The sequence below is a fragment of the Macrotis lagotis genome, chromosome 4 (genome assembly GCF_037893015.1).
Source record: "Macrotis lagotis isolate mMagLag1 chromosome 4, bilby.v1.9.chrom.fasta, whole genome shotgun sequence".
Lineage (NCBI taxonomy): Eukaryota > Metazoa > Chordata > Mammalia > Peramelemorphia > Peramelidae > Macrotis > Macrotis lagotis.
In genome coordinates this window covers 34,242,400-34,258,633 of record NC_133661.1, presented here as the reverse complement: position 1 = coordinate 34,258,633, position 16,234 = coordinate 34,242,400, and the positions used below count along the sequence as shown (strand labels likewise).

Genomic DNA, 16,234 nt, shown 5'->3' with positions numbered 1-16,234 from the left:
AAAGAATTGTGGAGTTTGAACAAAGACCAAAGACTTCAATTTAGAAAAAAAAACAACTATTATCTTATTATGAGATTTTGCTATCTCTTATACTTTATTTTTCTTCCTTAAAGATATGATTTTTCTCTCATCACATTCAAGTTAGATCAATGTATACCATGGAAACAATGCAGAGACTAACAGAATGCCTTCTGTGGGGGGTGGGGGGAGGGAAGCAAGAATGGGGGAAAAATTGTAAAACTCAAAATTAATAAAATCTTTCTAAACAAAAAAAGGAAATGAGATTCAGGAAAAATATGAAAAAGAAGTCAGCATCTTAGTCAAGGAGATTCAAAAAAATGCTGAAGAAAATAACATGTTAAAAACTAGCATAGGTCAAATGGATAAAACAGTTAAAACATTATTGAGGAGAAGAATGCTTTAAAAAGCAGAATTGGCCAGATGGAAAAGGAGATAAGACAGTTCTCTGAGGAAAACAAATCCTTCAGATGTAGAATGGAGCTAAAGGAATCTGATGATTTTATGAGAAGTCAAGACAATACTTCAACACAAAAAGAATGAAAAAACAACTGATCTGGAAAACAGATTCAGATTATTGGGATACTTGAAAGTCATGATCAGGAAAAGAGCCTTGACCTCCTTTTTAAAGAATTCCTACTGGAAAATTTCCCTGATATTCTAGAAACAGAGGGCAAAATAGAAATTGAAAGAATCCACCAATCTCCCCCAGAAAGAGATCCAAAAAAACCCAAGCCCCAGGAATATTATAGCCAAGTTCCAGAACTCCCAAGTCAAAGAGAAAACATTACAAGAAGCCAGAAGGACAAAATTCAAATATCGTGAAGCTGCAGACAGGATCACATAGAACTTAGCAGCAGCTACATTAAGGGCTCGAAGGACTTGGAATATAATATTCCAGAAGGCAAAAGAGCTTGGAACACAACTGTGAATCAACCACCCAGCAAAACTGAATATCCTCTTCCAGGGGAAAAGATGGACTTTCAATGAAACAGGAGATTTTCAAATGTTCTTGTTGAAACGACCGGAGTTGAACAAAAAGTCTGACCTTCAAGTACAGGACTCAGGTGAAGCATAGAGAACGGAGGAGAAGGGTAAATTCTGAGGGACTTAATGATGATGAAATGCATGTATTCCTGCTTAGAAAAATGATACTGATAATATTCATATGAAACTTCTCATTTAATAGAGCAGGTAGAGGGAGCTTTTATAGATGCACAGAAGAGAGCTGAATTTGAAGATACTGTAAAAATGGAGTCAATGGCTAAAAGAGAAATGTACTGGGAGTAAGAAAGGAGAGGTAGGATAGGCTAAGATATTTCATATAAAAGATTTCTTTTTTTTTTGCAATGAGCTATTGCAATGATATGGAAGGGGGAAGATGAGGGAGAATGAGGAAACTTTCACTCTTATCAAAAATGGCTCAGAGAGGAAATGGCATACACATTCAATAGCATATAGACATCTAGAGTAAAAAAGAGAGAAGGGGGATGGGGGAGGGGGGATATGGGTGATAGAGGAGAGGGTAGATCATAGGAGAGAATAGTCAGATATAATACATTTTCTTTTTTACTTCTTGAAAGGGGCTGGGATTGTGTGGCCTGTCTGGGACCATGGGGCCTGGTGGTTGCTGGGTCTCAGGGGTGGCATGTGGACTCTTGGTCCCAGGGCCGGTGATCAGTCTGCTGCACTACTCAAGCTACCCTACAGCACATTTTAGAAGAGGAACAGAGTGAAATGTGAGAGAAAATATAATAGATAGTAGTGGGGAGATATGGATGGAGGGAATTATAATCAGCAACTGCAACAGTGGAAAAATATGGAAGTAACCTTTGTGATGGACTTATCATAAAGAATGTGATCCACCCAAGACAGAGCTGATGGTATTAGAACAGACTGAAAGACATTTTTTTTTTTCCTTTCTTTACTTTATTTCTCATGAGGGTCTATTTTTTTGTGGGGGGGTATTATGTTTACTCTTAAACAAGAATATTTTAGTAATGCATAAAAAAATCACTTGTACAAAAATAAAAATATAAATAAAAAGAGGAAATTGAAAAAAAAAAGAATGATCAAAAGATGATTAGATAGGAATCACAGAATCTCAAAGTTGAGAGATAAGGAATCAAAAACCTCTACCAGAGTAGGAATCTTTTCTATAATGTCTCTAAATTTAGCCTTCTTATGGTCAGTTCTTGTCCTCAAGAAGATTATATTCCAGAGTGCTATCCTTTTTCTGTTTACTCCCTGAGATTGTCTTTTTTTTTTTTAAACTTTACTCCATTATTTTCAAGAGTCTCTGGAAATTCTCCTTTGCTTTAGTGGAAAGTATGTTTAAAAAAATACCAGATACTTCATTCTCAGGTTATTTTTCACAAAGATGTACAAAAGTAGGAAATGGAGAGATTATAACTCTGTAATACACATGTGGCCAGTCAGTGATAAAAAAATAGATCATGTGTCACAAGCTACTATCCTTTGCTATTCCTTTGTCCCTTATAATATCCATCAACATGTTTTTAGGAAAATGGTTTGAGTGATGCTTTGCAGTGATAGTGGTTTTTTAAACTATAGCACAAAAATAAACAGCACACAGCTAGCTCTGCCAAAAAATTAAAGGACCCTTCAGTGCATAAACAAAATAGGATCTATGACATAGTCATTTAAGATGAACAACCACCACCACCACAAACTCTTATTCCCTTCCCAGCCCAGTCCCTTTTCCAATCTCTCCTTATCTAAGAAGACCCTTAATGCTTTTTCTCCATCTACTCTTCTTACTGGTATATTTATTCTTTTAATAATATGTTAGCTTTCTTCCCCAATAAAACCTAAGTCACTCAAGGATAGAAAATGTCACAGAAATGACTCCAGTGTCAGGAGGACTTGAGTTCAAGTCTGACCTAACATTTGATACTTACTGGCTTTGTGACCCTGAGCAAGTCACTTAATCCTGATTGCCTCAAAAAAAGGAAAAAGGAAAAAGGAAAAACTTTGGCCTCCATATTTGGAAAAGCAGATGACACAGGCACTCGACCTTTGAACCTTTTTATTCAAGATCCTAAAGAGGGGAGGAGTTCATTCAAAGCTGTCTGACAGTGGCCCTGGGAACAGACTGGGACAGTGGAACAAGAATTGAGGCTAGGAATCTGAAGACTAGGTCAAGGAAGGCCCAGTGGTCTTGGGCAACTCAACCAAGTTCTCTTGAGTTTAATGTCTTCTTGTGTGAAATACAGGATAGGACTGCTAGAAGCTTTCTCTCTAGTAAATTACTTAGAGCTTGTCAATCATGCTGTAATCTTGATCTGGGGACTCAACCTTCCTCCATGCATCCAGCTTTGTGACTAAACATTCAACCCCTAGTCTGGCCCTCAGGTGACAGACTCTATATTCAAGGCATTTTTGGCTTGACAGAATTTATCGCAGCTTGGACTCCACAGGGAGGGATATGTATGTTCAAGAACTCAGAATCAACTCTTTAATGCAATGATGACCTGGGGGGATGGCTGTTTTATGTGAATGACAAATAGAATATTATCATTATTTTAAATAAATTTTAAACTCCAGGTTAAAGAATCTACTTTGTTTTTTCCCCTGCATATCTTTTAGTTATAACTACATGAAATCGTTTTCTTTCTCTTTGAGAAAGGGTGTTGAGAGAAGGGAAAGAATTTGGAACTCAAGTTTTAAAAATGAATATTAAAATTTATAACAAAATGTAATATAAATGTACATAAAAAATTTACATGTAACTGGGGAAAAATTTAAAAATACTAAATAAAAAAATGCATGTTGTCTCACACTAAAATCACTTATAAAGGCCAAATTTTTCAGATGTTTCCACTGTAAATAGTCAAAATGTTCTTGAAATCAGTTCACTGAAAATATTCACAATAATTCTCACAAGTGAGAAAACAGCCAGAGAAAGGAAGGGACATGACAAAATAATATAGGAAGGAAGCATCAGAAACAATATTTATAACCAGATCTAACTCTAAAGCCATTGCTCTTTCAACTATACTCTACTGCCTCTAGGCATGTCAGGTAGAGATAAATCACATCTCTTATTAAATTAAACTGATAGAGCTGTAGTAGGATAGAACCTGACAGACTTTAGGAGACAGGTTTGTTTTATTTGCATTTTATTAAAATTCTGGCCATTGTTTTTCTCCATAAATGGCTGTAGCCTTTCCTGTCTCCTGTCATTTCTCCTGTTTAGCCTCCATGCAATATGTATGTGCTGGTAAAAATCCAATCCTGGCCCAAATCAATCCAACTCAGATTAAATATTTATTAAACGCCTAGTATATGTGAAGTCCTGCTTACAAAAAAATGAAAAAGAAAAAACAAAATATAATTCTTGCTCTCAATCAATGATTTTAATTGTCGAAAGTTAAAATTCTGAAAGGGTAAGGGGGCCTTTCCTGAGGCTAAGAGAAGAGCCTAGTTTAAGGAGGAACTCAAGACCACTCCTCAACACTGTGGTGGGTAGCTGCCAAATCCCAGGGTTCTGCCACTGTCTTGAGGAACCCCCCGTACTTCGAGGAAGAGAGAGAAGATGGGCCTTGCTTTGAAGATGGCACCATCTAACATCTCAGGGAGAGAGGAAACAAAAGGGACAAGGGCAGAGCTCTCTGTCAGCCCAAGAACACCACCAATGGTCCTGGGATTCCATGGAGTGGTCCAAGGATGTGGCATTGGAGCAAAGTGTTCAGTTATTGAGAAAAGCCCTAGACTGGAGTCTGAAAAACCAGGCTCCATTCTTGGCTGTGATACTTAGTGGCTGTGTGTGTGAAAGTCACTTTCTTTACTTCTAGGTTTGTTTCCTCATTGTTATCAAAGGACTATTATAGCTCAGGAAATGGAGGCAACAGGAGTAAAGTGACTTGTTCAGGTTATACTGCCAATATGGGTTGGGGGCAGGATTTGAACTCAAGTCTGGAGCAGCTTATAGTTGCTCTCATAATAAGGAAGGAACAGAAATGACCTTTGGCATTTGAATCTATGTGATCACTAGTAAAGAATGAAGAATGTCTGCTTTCCAGTAATGAAACCAAGGGAGTCAGGGTTTGGGGTCCTTCAGGACAAAGAAAACAATTCTAAGACTATGCAAGCTTAGCTGGATTAGAAGACCCATCTATTCTTGGAATGCTCTGGATGCTTTCTTTTGTTGCAGATGCAGAGGCATTCACCTTTTCTTGGTATTTCTGAGTTTGTGACTTTTTAAAAGTGTCACCAACAGTCCCTTGGATTCCACCAATTTTATGGAAATTATTTAAAACCTGTGATGTTACTTTTCAATAATCAAAATGTCTGGCTTAAGAAAATACGTTTGCAATTTAAAGTAGGATCTTTACACAAAATGCCTCAAAGTTAGCAGTTTAACAAGAATTAAAAAGGACTTTTCTTTTTTTAAAGTTTTTTGCAAGGCTATGGGATTAAGTGACTTGGCCCAGTCTCACCTAGGCACAGAGTGTATTGAAAAAAGTAAATTTGTGTTGAATGAATAAAACCTCATCTTTTTTACTTAACTTCCCTGGGTTGGAACACACAGACATACATGCACACGTGTGTATACACATACACACAAGCCCGCCCACACACACACACACACACACACACACACACACACACACATGCCTGAAGTCCCATTGGAAGATTGCTAAGAATAACTTTATATCCATAGTCCTGAAGGAATTCCACTTGGGTGACTGCCACTCAGGTGCTGATTAATCACTTGCATATTCTGCACAAAAGTCACACCATAACACTGATCTCCTAGGTGTGGTGCTTCAAGCTCACAGCGACCCTGGGAGGTGGGTCTGAGATTGAAAAAAGCAGGGCTGCCCAGCTAGGAAGGGCTTCCTGACCCTAGGGGCCTGGTAGCTGGCACTCAGCTGCTTGGGGACCTGGAGACTACCTGATCTACCCTTTTTAGTTTACAGAGAGAGAAGCTGAGACTCAGATAGCTGTTCCAAGGGAGGGAATGATGAGACTATCTTTCCCTCAAGGTGACATGACTAGTGCCAAGTGAAAAGGAGTCTTGAGCCAGGGCATGCCACCCTACCCCGTTGCATGTCAACCACAGTTTTTCCAAAGAAAGCATGAAAAAGAAAGCATGATGAGTAGATAGTCATCCTGCTGCTGCAGACCTGGAAGAGGCACCTGGATGTCTTACAGATGATGCCAAATTCTTCTGATCACTGTTTCTGACCCTATTGGTTTTTTCTTTCACCCCTTTTTTCCTTCAATTCTTATCATTCATTCATTCATTCATTCATTTAGGTTTTTGCAAGGCAATGAGGTCAAGTGGCTTGCCCAAGGCCACACAGGTAGGTAATTATTAAGTGTCTGAGGCCAAATTTGAACTCAGGTACTCCCGACTCCAGGGCTGGTGCTTTATCCACGCACCACCTAGCCACCCCTTCTTCAATCCTTATTAAAGAAGCAGGGTTAAATGTCTACGTTTAACCTTTCAGTTAAACTTTATATAAGAAAAACAGGTGTACACCTTGTTCAGAATCTAAAAAAGATATCCCAGTAAGCGCCTTGGAATGGAAACTGGTCTATCAGCCTTCTTTCCCCAAATGCATACTTTGCATTTGGCTGTAGAAATTACAACTAAAAAGGGCAAATTGAAAAAGAAAAGCAAAGACACAAGACAGTGTCATACTGTAAAGGAGGAAGAACAAAGAGAGGCTTGTCTCAGTTTTAAATGCAGGAAAATGCACAAAAGAAACTGAATCAAAGCCGATGGAAATCACCTTGTGTCCACTAGAAGTTTTTTTGTTGCTAATAGTCTAGTGAGCAGCAAATAAGATGGCCATGCTGTCAGGGAGATGGCAGTATTGACTTGCTCATGAGGGAAGAGAAAATAGCCTCCAATCTTCAGAATCTCATCATTTGACTGAAGTGCAGAGGTGGCTCTCTATGGTCCAGATGGTTTCCAGTTCTGCCTTGTAAGGGACTGTTGAGGGTCACAGGAAGGTCACTGCATGACTGGGAATGACTTAAAGGTCCTCTTGCCCAAAGTGCATCAATGGCCCTCTGGATCTTCTGTCTGTTCCTTATGTTTTGGCACTTCATGGAGCACTGTGTGTAAACACTAAGCCAGTGATAGCAACATTGTGTGAGAAGTACTAGCTTGAGGAGGGTAAACTTATCACCTGCTGTCCGCTAGCACAGGGGCATTGTTTGACTGTTAATTAGAGAATGCCCCAAGAATTGGGAGTAAACCAGGGACTAAGAGGATATTTAAGCTCTTTTAGTCTGTAAAATAAACAGAGAACTTGTCGGCTTTGTCTCCTGCCTCTTCAACCTTCATTAAGTATTAGTTAAGAGTCAAGGGATAAGTTAGCTGGCAGGCACACAACAGTGCCTGATGTCTGTGTTCCCACTTGGGGTTTTATTGGCAAAGATCCAGGAGTGGTTTGCCATTTCCTTCTCCACTCATTTTACAGATGAGGAAACTGAGGCAAACAGGTGAAGTGACTTTTCCAAGGACACCCAACTAGTCATTGACTGAGGCCAGATTTGAATGCAGGAAGTTGTTTCTCCCTGCCTCCAGGGCTGGTGTTCTGTCCACTGCACCACCAACCTGCTTACCATCTTTACATACTTACATACATATACAAATATATATATATATATGATATGTATATGTGTGTGTGTGTGTGTGTGTGTGTGTGTGTATATATATGTATATACACACACATATATATGTATATATATATGTACACACACACACGTAAGGATTCAGAATAAACATAGCACATATATTTATATGTCCATAGATATACATAAGAATTCAAAATAAACATAACTCCATGGAGGGGGTTGGTAGCTGGGGGAATCAGCAAAGGTCTACTTGAGGAGGTGGCATTTGAGATCAGGTTTGAAAGACAGGACTTGCAGCTAGATCTTTGGATGCTAAATCCTGGGTCACTTCCTTTATGCCATTTGCTTCTTAATTTATTTACCCTGTTCCTACATGAAGTCCAAGTAGGTCCACTGGGGTCCATGGCCTTCATTTTTTCAATATGTGGATAAGTATTTCAAACTCACTGGCTTGCCCTGGAAGCCTAGGCCTTTATTTTCTGAATTTAAAACCATGGGTCTATGATGCACAGAAAGGGAAGAAGCCCTAACCTACTGGGGATGGTTTTCAAGCTTTGTCTGTCTAGGATCCAGCTCAAAACTGCAGCAGAATCACTTCTGTCCAAAAGTTAAAACAGAGCCTCACGTACCGTCAGTTGGTGGATCAGAAGGTCCATTAAGAAAGTGATCTTGTTGCTAAAGAGAACATAAGCACAATTTTCTGAGCAGTTGCTGCAGGTGAGATTGTATACATTGATGGCGTTGCTGAGAGACCTAAGAGAAAGAGAACATTTCATTTGATAAAGTTTGAACAATTATTCTCCCAGCATCTTAATACCCCTAATCATGGTTACAAAAAGAATGTCCCAAGTAGTCCCCCCAACACCAACCAGCAGGAGGCTTTCAGTGTTCAGAGTTCTTTCCACAAGATTATATCCCCACTTGATGGGAAGGTCCATGATGGCAGAAACTCTCATCACCCACCGCAGGGTTCTAAATAAACATCCAGGGCTCTACATACAGAAACATCTATTGAATTGAAATGAATATCCAGTTTCAAAATGTTCAGTTGTGTACAAGCACAACGGTATTTTTCTCTCAAGATAAACAAGACCTAGGAAGAAAGCTGCCATAAATGCCTCTTGCCAAGGAAAGGCGTCAGGATCTCCTCCTAAGCTGCTGATCCCACCAAGTCAATCTGCAGAGAAGCCAGCCCTTGCCTGGGGTGTGGAACTTGAATTCTACCTGGGGGAGTTTCATGACACATATGAAGTATTTGTGCATGAATGAAGACACTGCAGCTGAAGGAAATGAGGAGAAAGTCTGAACAAAAAGTCATCAAGTAGCATGTGGTCTTGGGCACTGCCATCCACTGGCAGAGGGCTCTGGCACCAGACTTCTAGTCACTTCCTGAGTATTGAGCTTCTTTCTCTGTAGATCATGGAAGTGAGTCCTGATTATCTTCAAGTCTAACCTTCCCTAGAAGCACAAGTTGTTTTCAGGATTCTGGCACTCAGGATTCTGAGTGCTGACTCTGAAACCACAAAACCTTAGGATATGGATGGTTGAACTGACCTGCCTTGATTCTGTCTCCTGAATTTATCTTCTAGGCACTACACTAAGCCCTGATTTTAACCTGTGTGACAGAGCCACTCATCACCTGCCTCCACATCCTGAGGACCTTTTGCTAGTGGATTTATTAAATGCTCCTGTACTATGTGCAAAGTACTGTGGTGAGTGCTGAGGTCATGTAGACCAAAATCAAAAGGGCCTTGTCCTCAAGGAACTTCCATTCTAATGGATATCTAATGGATAAACCAGGCTCACTGTAGACCCTCCGTAAGACAGAACAAAGACAGAAGAAGCCAAGAGGGGCTCCAATTTCCTAACAGGCTCTTTATGATGTAAGACAGTGATATGCAGAACTTCTCAAAGACAGCAGCTAGGAGGGGTCTGGCCCATCAAATGAAGGATTCAGGGCAGGAAGGGATGAATCTTCAAGGTTTTCTAGTTTAACTCACTCATTTTGTAATTAATGAAACTCAGGTATATAGGGAGTAAGTGGCAGAGAACTTGAACTCAGATCTTTGGGTTCCAGACCCAGTCTTCTCTCCATTGTACCCCACAGAAGCTCTATTTTTTGAACAAAGAAATACAGTTTAGTTCTTGAGAGGAAGCCTTAAGGAAGGAAATCCAGAACAAACTAGTACTTGAACATAACAAAAAATAGGAGTTACATAACTTTTTAGTTCTTGACTGTTTGGCCTTAAGCATCACTAAAAGAATTTAACAAGAGAATAAAAGGAGCATTCACAGCCAACCAACTTGGTCTGTTTTCTAGGATATTTCTCCAGCTTTTCACCCAGGGAGTGGTATACCAAAAAACTAGTACAAGGAACAGTTTGTCTGCGAGGGAGCATGGCGGAAAGGACAAGGTTCAAATCTGGAGGTGGAAGCTCTAGGCCTGCTCCCTGCCCTGAAACTCACTAGCTATGGAGCTTTGTTAAATGACATACCACAGGGCTATTGGCACCTGCAGAACTCCCTTCACAGTATTATTTGGGGAAAGGACCCATGTGCAAGCCTTCGCATGCAATAGAAATGCATCATTAATCCAACAAGTCTGGTTACTTGAGACATATTTTAACCAGAGAGTAAAGCAATCTAGCAGAGTGGAAACACTAGTGAATAGGATGAATCTGGAGAACCAGATACCAAAGTGGGCTCTCCTATGGTCACAGTGGACACTGAGGCAAATCATTTAATTTTTTTCTGGGCTTCGGTTTCTCAGATGTGAAATAAAGAGTTGGACTAGGAAATCTCTAAGGGTTCTTTCAGAATTAACAATCTATGAATCTAGGAGGAAATTGTCAGTGCAGACAAACCTTATTTTATATAGTAAATATGTTCCTGAAGGGTTAATTTTTTAAAAATAGATTTCAAATTCATTAGGCGAACTAATATGTAAAGGCACTGACTGTAAATCTTTTTAAAAAGTGAAGACTCCTTTTTTGAAGAGTATAAGTAATTATCCTCTTATGATCTGTTTGGGATGTTTTGAGTATAATTCAATGGCTTTTCTTAAAGTCAGGGTACATCTGTACTTAAAAATGAGTTTGTTCTAAAGTAGTTTACAATTTCTTAAATAGAAAATTTTCCTCTACTTTGATACTTTGAAATGAACCTCAACACTGTCTTGTACTTGCAAACCTGTCACAAGGAAACAAACCTATGAAGGTTATTTTTCTCATGAGAAATGAAGGGGGAGGGAGGGAAACAGTGACCGCAGTTAGGAAAAACTTGTCCACTGAGAGAAACCTGTTTATGAGACCACCTGTACTTGAAGACCACCTGTCAGAAAGAACACTTTTGTCTGAAGCTAGTCCTGGGTGGTCTTCCTAAGCAGGTTTCACTGAAATTTGAGACTATAGTGACTGGAAGCTTTTGCAGGGTCAAACAGAAGGCAAGGTCCCGCACCTAGGTAGAGAGTGACTACTTCAGGGAAGGGACTAAACATCTCGGTGACAAACTCAATAATGTGGTTGGTTGGATCAGGGGCTAAATGGCACAGCTGCTTGCTAAGAGATCACTGAATCTTAGGTTATTACTGAAAGGGATTCTGCAGAAAACCAGCCCAGAAAAGTCCCAAAGGACATTGGGCATCCTCAGAATCCTGTGGGGATTTGTCAGCAAAATTATGAGACTCCCCTTTGATGGCACTTCACTTTTCCCCAAGTGCTCACTATATGGAGCCCAAGGAGGTAAAGTAGAGGAGGGAAGAGGTATTTTTACTGAGCCCATTCCAGGGACCAGGGACTGTGGCCCCATCATCACACTTGTCAGGGAGAGTCAAGATTCCAGTCAAAGGCACTGCGTCTCAGTCAAAACCAAACACCCAATTTCCTCTGACACTAATATAAATGATACCATAGCAATTCTGAATGAAGAGGCTGAAATTTGATCCCATGAAATCTATTGTTCACTCTAGATAATCCCTGAAAACTCTTTCCTGAACATATAACCAATTTACAGGTTTAAGGAGAGTTTAAAAGAGAAAAGGCGGCTGGCTAAGTCATTGCATTTGTTCACTGACCAAATTCTCTCCAGACCCTTCTGGGTCTAACACTTTCTCACCTTGATGATCAGTTTAAGCTCACAACTTAATTTTAATTTTGTCAACAAAGTCTTCTTCTTTAAGAGTTGACACTCTCTCATTTTACAGCATTTATCTCTAGACAGAGCCTTCCTTTCTTCATACCAAGCAAACTTTTCCTTGTAATAAAGATCCCCCCCCAAAAAAAAGTGAAAAAAAAAAAAAAGGTTAGTTCCACACAGCTGAGTAAGACTAACACTGGTCTGTCAGCACCTGTGCACCAACCAGGTTAGACCCCCTACCTGTACCCCACTTTGGAACCAAGCAACAAAGGCATATTTCCTCAATTCTTTTGCTGTCCAAATTCTGTCATTATAATGACACAGAAGAAAGTCTTTTATTTTCCCTGGCAATTAGAAACAATTGCTAAGATCAACATGAAAAACTAAAATATATTTGAAAATGCTGAGGTAAATATGCAAAAGCAGACAATTATTTTGGAACACTGAAGAATGACTATCTCTTGGTACTGGGGGAGGGAATAAGATGACACCTGGGCAATATCGAATTTTTACTGTCTATGTTCAAGTTACTGTGATATTTTAGGTTACACTGAATGTAGTTATATTATTATTCATGATCTGAACCATAGTATATCTCAATATGGGTAAGAAAAGTCTATGTGACAATGAACTTCTATTATGGTGCTTCATAACAGCACCAATACTATGGGATTTTCCAAATATCAACATTTCCTGGACCTGAGAGTAAGGAAGACCACTGGGGAAAAAATATAATATTCTCATAGTACAAAACACACTAGAAAAAGCAGCTGGATCACACTGCTTTGTTTTTAATCTACACAAACATGTATACATACATACACAGACACTATAGTATACAGAGTGAGTAATCTTGGAAATAGAAGTCCTTCCAAACAAATTGAAGAATAAACGATTGCTGAAATTATTTCATAGATTATCCCTACTGAAACTAAAATTTAAAGAACTTTCTTGGGACATTGTATTTAAAAATCCTAACAAGAAGGGTTTACAGGCTAAGAAGCAGAAACCATTTTGGTTTATGTTTGTAAAAGTTACTGTGCTAAAGTCAACTTAGAACAAAGTCTCACTATAGAGTTGTCCACTGATCCCATATTAACCAAATCCAACTCTTTTCATGAGGTCAAATATGAATGTTTTTATATCATATTCTAAGTTTATAATAATGTTGTGTAGTATTAAAACCATTTAACCCCATTTTTATTGATACCTTAAGTGAGAACACATTGACTTTAAAAGACCTTAGATGATACATGAAAAAAAATCTTTGAAAGACACTGTCTGAAATGACATGGACCAAATAAGAATCTCATTCCAACAGACATTTACCCTACTTCCCCACAAAAAATAAAAGCAATTAAGATAAAGAAAGCAAAGGGCCTTGAAGGAAAACCTATCTTTGGGAGAAGAGTGACTTTAGATCTGGCCTTTGTGAAGCCTCAGCCATTCCCATTCTCCCCCCCCCCCCCCCCCCCCCCCCCCAGGCTGTGGCCTTCAAAGGGTCTGGAGAAGTGTGGACTTCTCCTCCCTCTTCTGTCAGCTGCCTTCCTGAGTCACTTAATGGCAGCATTAGCAACAGGAGCCCAGGACACAGATTCATGAGGCTTAAGGAGATCTCCTGGAGCTGGCCAAGAGGGGGAGAAATCAGGAGCTATGAACTACCTCTTCGGCACAGGTACTCTCTGAGCTTGGGCCCACTTTCCCCTGGACTCTGCCTACTCATGTGTGACAGGGGATGTTTTGTACCACTTATTATTTTATCCCACCTTAGTAAATATTCCTTTTCTAAAAGCTGATTAACTCTTGTAAGTTCTTGAGACAATGGCATTAGAGAGCCACCCAAGCCCAATGGGATGCCCCTTAGAACAGTGAAGGGCAGCCAAGCTCTAAGGCCATGAGATTCAGAGGGATCCTTAGAGTTTACATAGACTAGAACAGCAAAACTAAAATTAGTTTTGAAATTCTGTTTTCCTGAGCTCTCTAAGGTTGAGTGTGAAGATATTTTATCTGCATGAGTTGATTCCAATATTTTCATATAACTGGTTAGTTCTTTCTGTTTATACACAATAGGTTCCATATATCGAGTCTCATTTTAGTCTTGAAAGAACAGTTCTTAAATGCCAACAAAAATAAGCCAAAACCAGGCTGTTTATGCTTTGTTCAAATTAACTTTCTTTCAAAGAAGGTAAAAATGATATATTTGAAAGAATGAAATAAGGAAACTAAAGTCAAATTAATTTTTCATCATAGTGGCAAAAGATTTTTTTTAAAAAATGAGAAGAGAAAGTAGTTAAAATTATTTCCAGGATTAGAAAGTCTTTAAACAAGGTTTGTTTTTCCCCCAATTGGAAGTATTAGCACCAAAGGCCCCAGGTGGTTTGTGGTGTTAAATGGGAGATTAGAGTCAGCTGAAATCATTACTCTAATCTGATTAGAGGAACAGTAGCTGTCACAGTAACAATTTATTTACAAACCTTTTTGAGATAACTGCAGAATGCTTTAATATACCAATAAGAGAAGTGAATCTACTAACACTACGGCTAATTAACCCCACTCCCCCAAACCCCAGTATCTCTAAGAGAAAAATCCTCCAACTCCAAATCCCAGGTTTTCACAATATTTACACTTTGCTAGCCATGAAACAGCATAAGAAGTCAAGTCAAATAATAGTCAGCAACATAAAAATGACATCATGCATTTAAATAATATAATATCTGTTTCTGATACATCCATGGCCTCACATCCAGTGAATCCAGTTACAGATGTAATTTTGAGCATATAAATGTTAGCTACCAATGGTTTTCTTTCCTCAGATGAAAGCTGAACAGACAAACACAAGATGTTTTTATCTTAGTTTTTATCTTTATCATGGAGTCACAGAGGACATGACTTATCTTTGGACTTCGTGCTCACATTTGCTGTGAAGAATTTGAACTGCTACAACCCATCCTGTATGAAAACAAGAGTAAGGGTACTTTGGGCTGACCAATACCATTTCTGTTAGATCAATGGCTTGCACATGTTTTTGGACCCTGGGGAGCTCCTTCCTTCCCCACCCCTCATTTGCCATTCCACAAAATAAAAAAGATGAAAAACCACTTAATTAGAATTCTGAGATTGATGCTTTAAAAGAGATAACAGTAGGATGAATGGATGATTTTAAAAAATCAAATACCACGAGTAAATTAATTTGTTAGAAAAAGAAGAATAATCCTTGTCATTTTTAGAAACACTAATAATATAGAAAACTTGTTTGTAGAATCTCATGGCTCCACACTTAAATAATCAGTGCACTGGAACTCTTCCCCCATCCATTCAATGTTCCATAAACATTTATAAAGAAACAACTATGCAGAAAACTTCAGCTATACCTCAAGCCCCACGGGAACACCAGGACACCAGAGTTCAAATCCAGCTTCAGACACTTACCAGCTGTATGACCCTGGGCAAGTCACTTAATCCTACTTACCTCAGTTTCCTCATCTGTAAACTGAGCTGGACAAGAAATGGAAACCTGCTCCTGGATCTTGGCCACTGGGGTAATGAAGAGCCAGAACTAAGCCACAAATGCACCAGGCCCTCTATTTAATGCTAGGGATACAAAGAGCAATAGAACAGCTGCTGCTCTCAAGTCAACCCAAGGAGACATGATGAGAGGAGGAGGAGAAAAGGGAAAAGCTGCAACTGTAAGGAACTCAATCTTTATGCTCAAACGGGAAACAGCAGCTGTGCTTCTGTCCCAGTTCCCTACTTCTTCCCCAGTTAAACCTTCACAGCTCCTACAAATGTCATGCTCTTTAGCTCCCTTCTCATTTAGTTCCTTCCAATCAGTCTATCCAGTTTCCATCCTAAAACATGGCACCATGAAATGAGCAGCCCCAGAGGGGGGTCTGCCCAACACTTCTCTCATCCTGTGTGCTCTGACTCTTAATACAGCTATATATTTCATGGCCTTTTTAATTACCATGCCATTCTAATTCCTAGAAATAATCTGTAGAGCCTTAGTACACTTCTTTAGGATTTGGTCCATCATTTCAGCCCACTGTTATCCAATATATCAGCTATCCCTCCAACTTTTTTCTTCTGAAAAATCTAATAAAACTTGGTAACCATTCCTTTATTGAAGTCATTAGTGAAAAAGGTGGACAACACAGGAATAGGAACAGATTGCTATGGATACTTCATTAAAGATCATCTTTAAAATTGGCAGAAACTCATTAATGACACTACCATATGTGTTGCAGGGCAACTAGGTGATGCAATGGACTTGGAAACAGATTGGATGATTAGAATTCAAGTTGCCCTGAGAAAGATCAACAATCTAACATATGTAGAAACATTCTGATGGCAGAGAAAGAAGAGAAATTAAGAAGCTTCTTGATGAAGGTGAATGAGGAGAATGTAAAAGTTAAATTGAAGCTTAACATCAAAAAAAAAAAAAAAAACAAGCTCTTGTCAACTAGTC

At 39.2% G+C, this 16,234-nt stretch overlaps 1 protein-coding gene across 5 annotated transcripts in view; it reads right to left on the bottom strand.

Moving 5' to 3' along the window:
• The window catches only part of SCAPER (S-phase cyclin A associated protein in the ER), a 381,601-nt gene that overhangs the window by 92,905 nt on the left and 272,462 nt on the right, over positions 1 to 16,234 (bottom strand). For all 5 annotated transcript variants that reach the window (XR_012477706.1, XR_012477705.1, XM_074232482.1 and 2 more), the window contains one exon: positions 8,265 to 8,388. Coding sequence is in view for 3 of the 5 variants with exons in the window: in XM_074232482.1 (XP_074088583.1) it covers positions 8,265 to 8,388 (124 nt within the window). In the remaining 2 variants the exon portion in view is untranslated. The remainder of the gene's footprint in view (positions 1 to 8,264; positions 8,389 to 16,234) is intronic.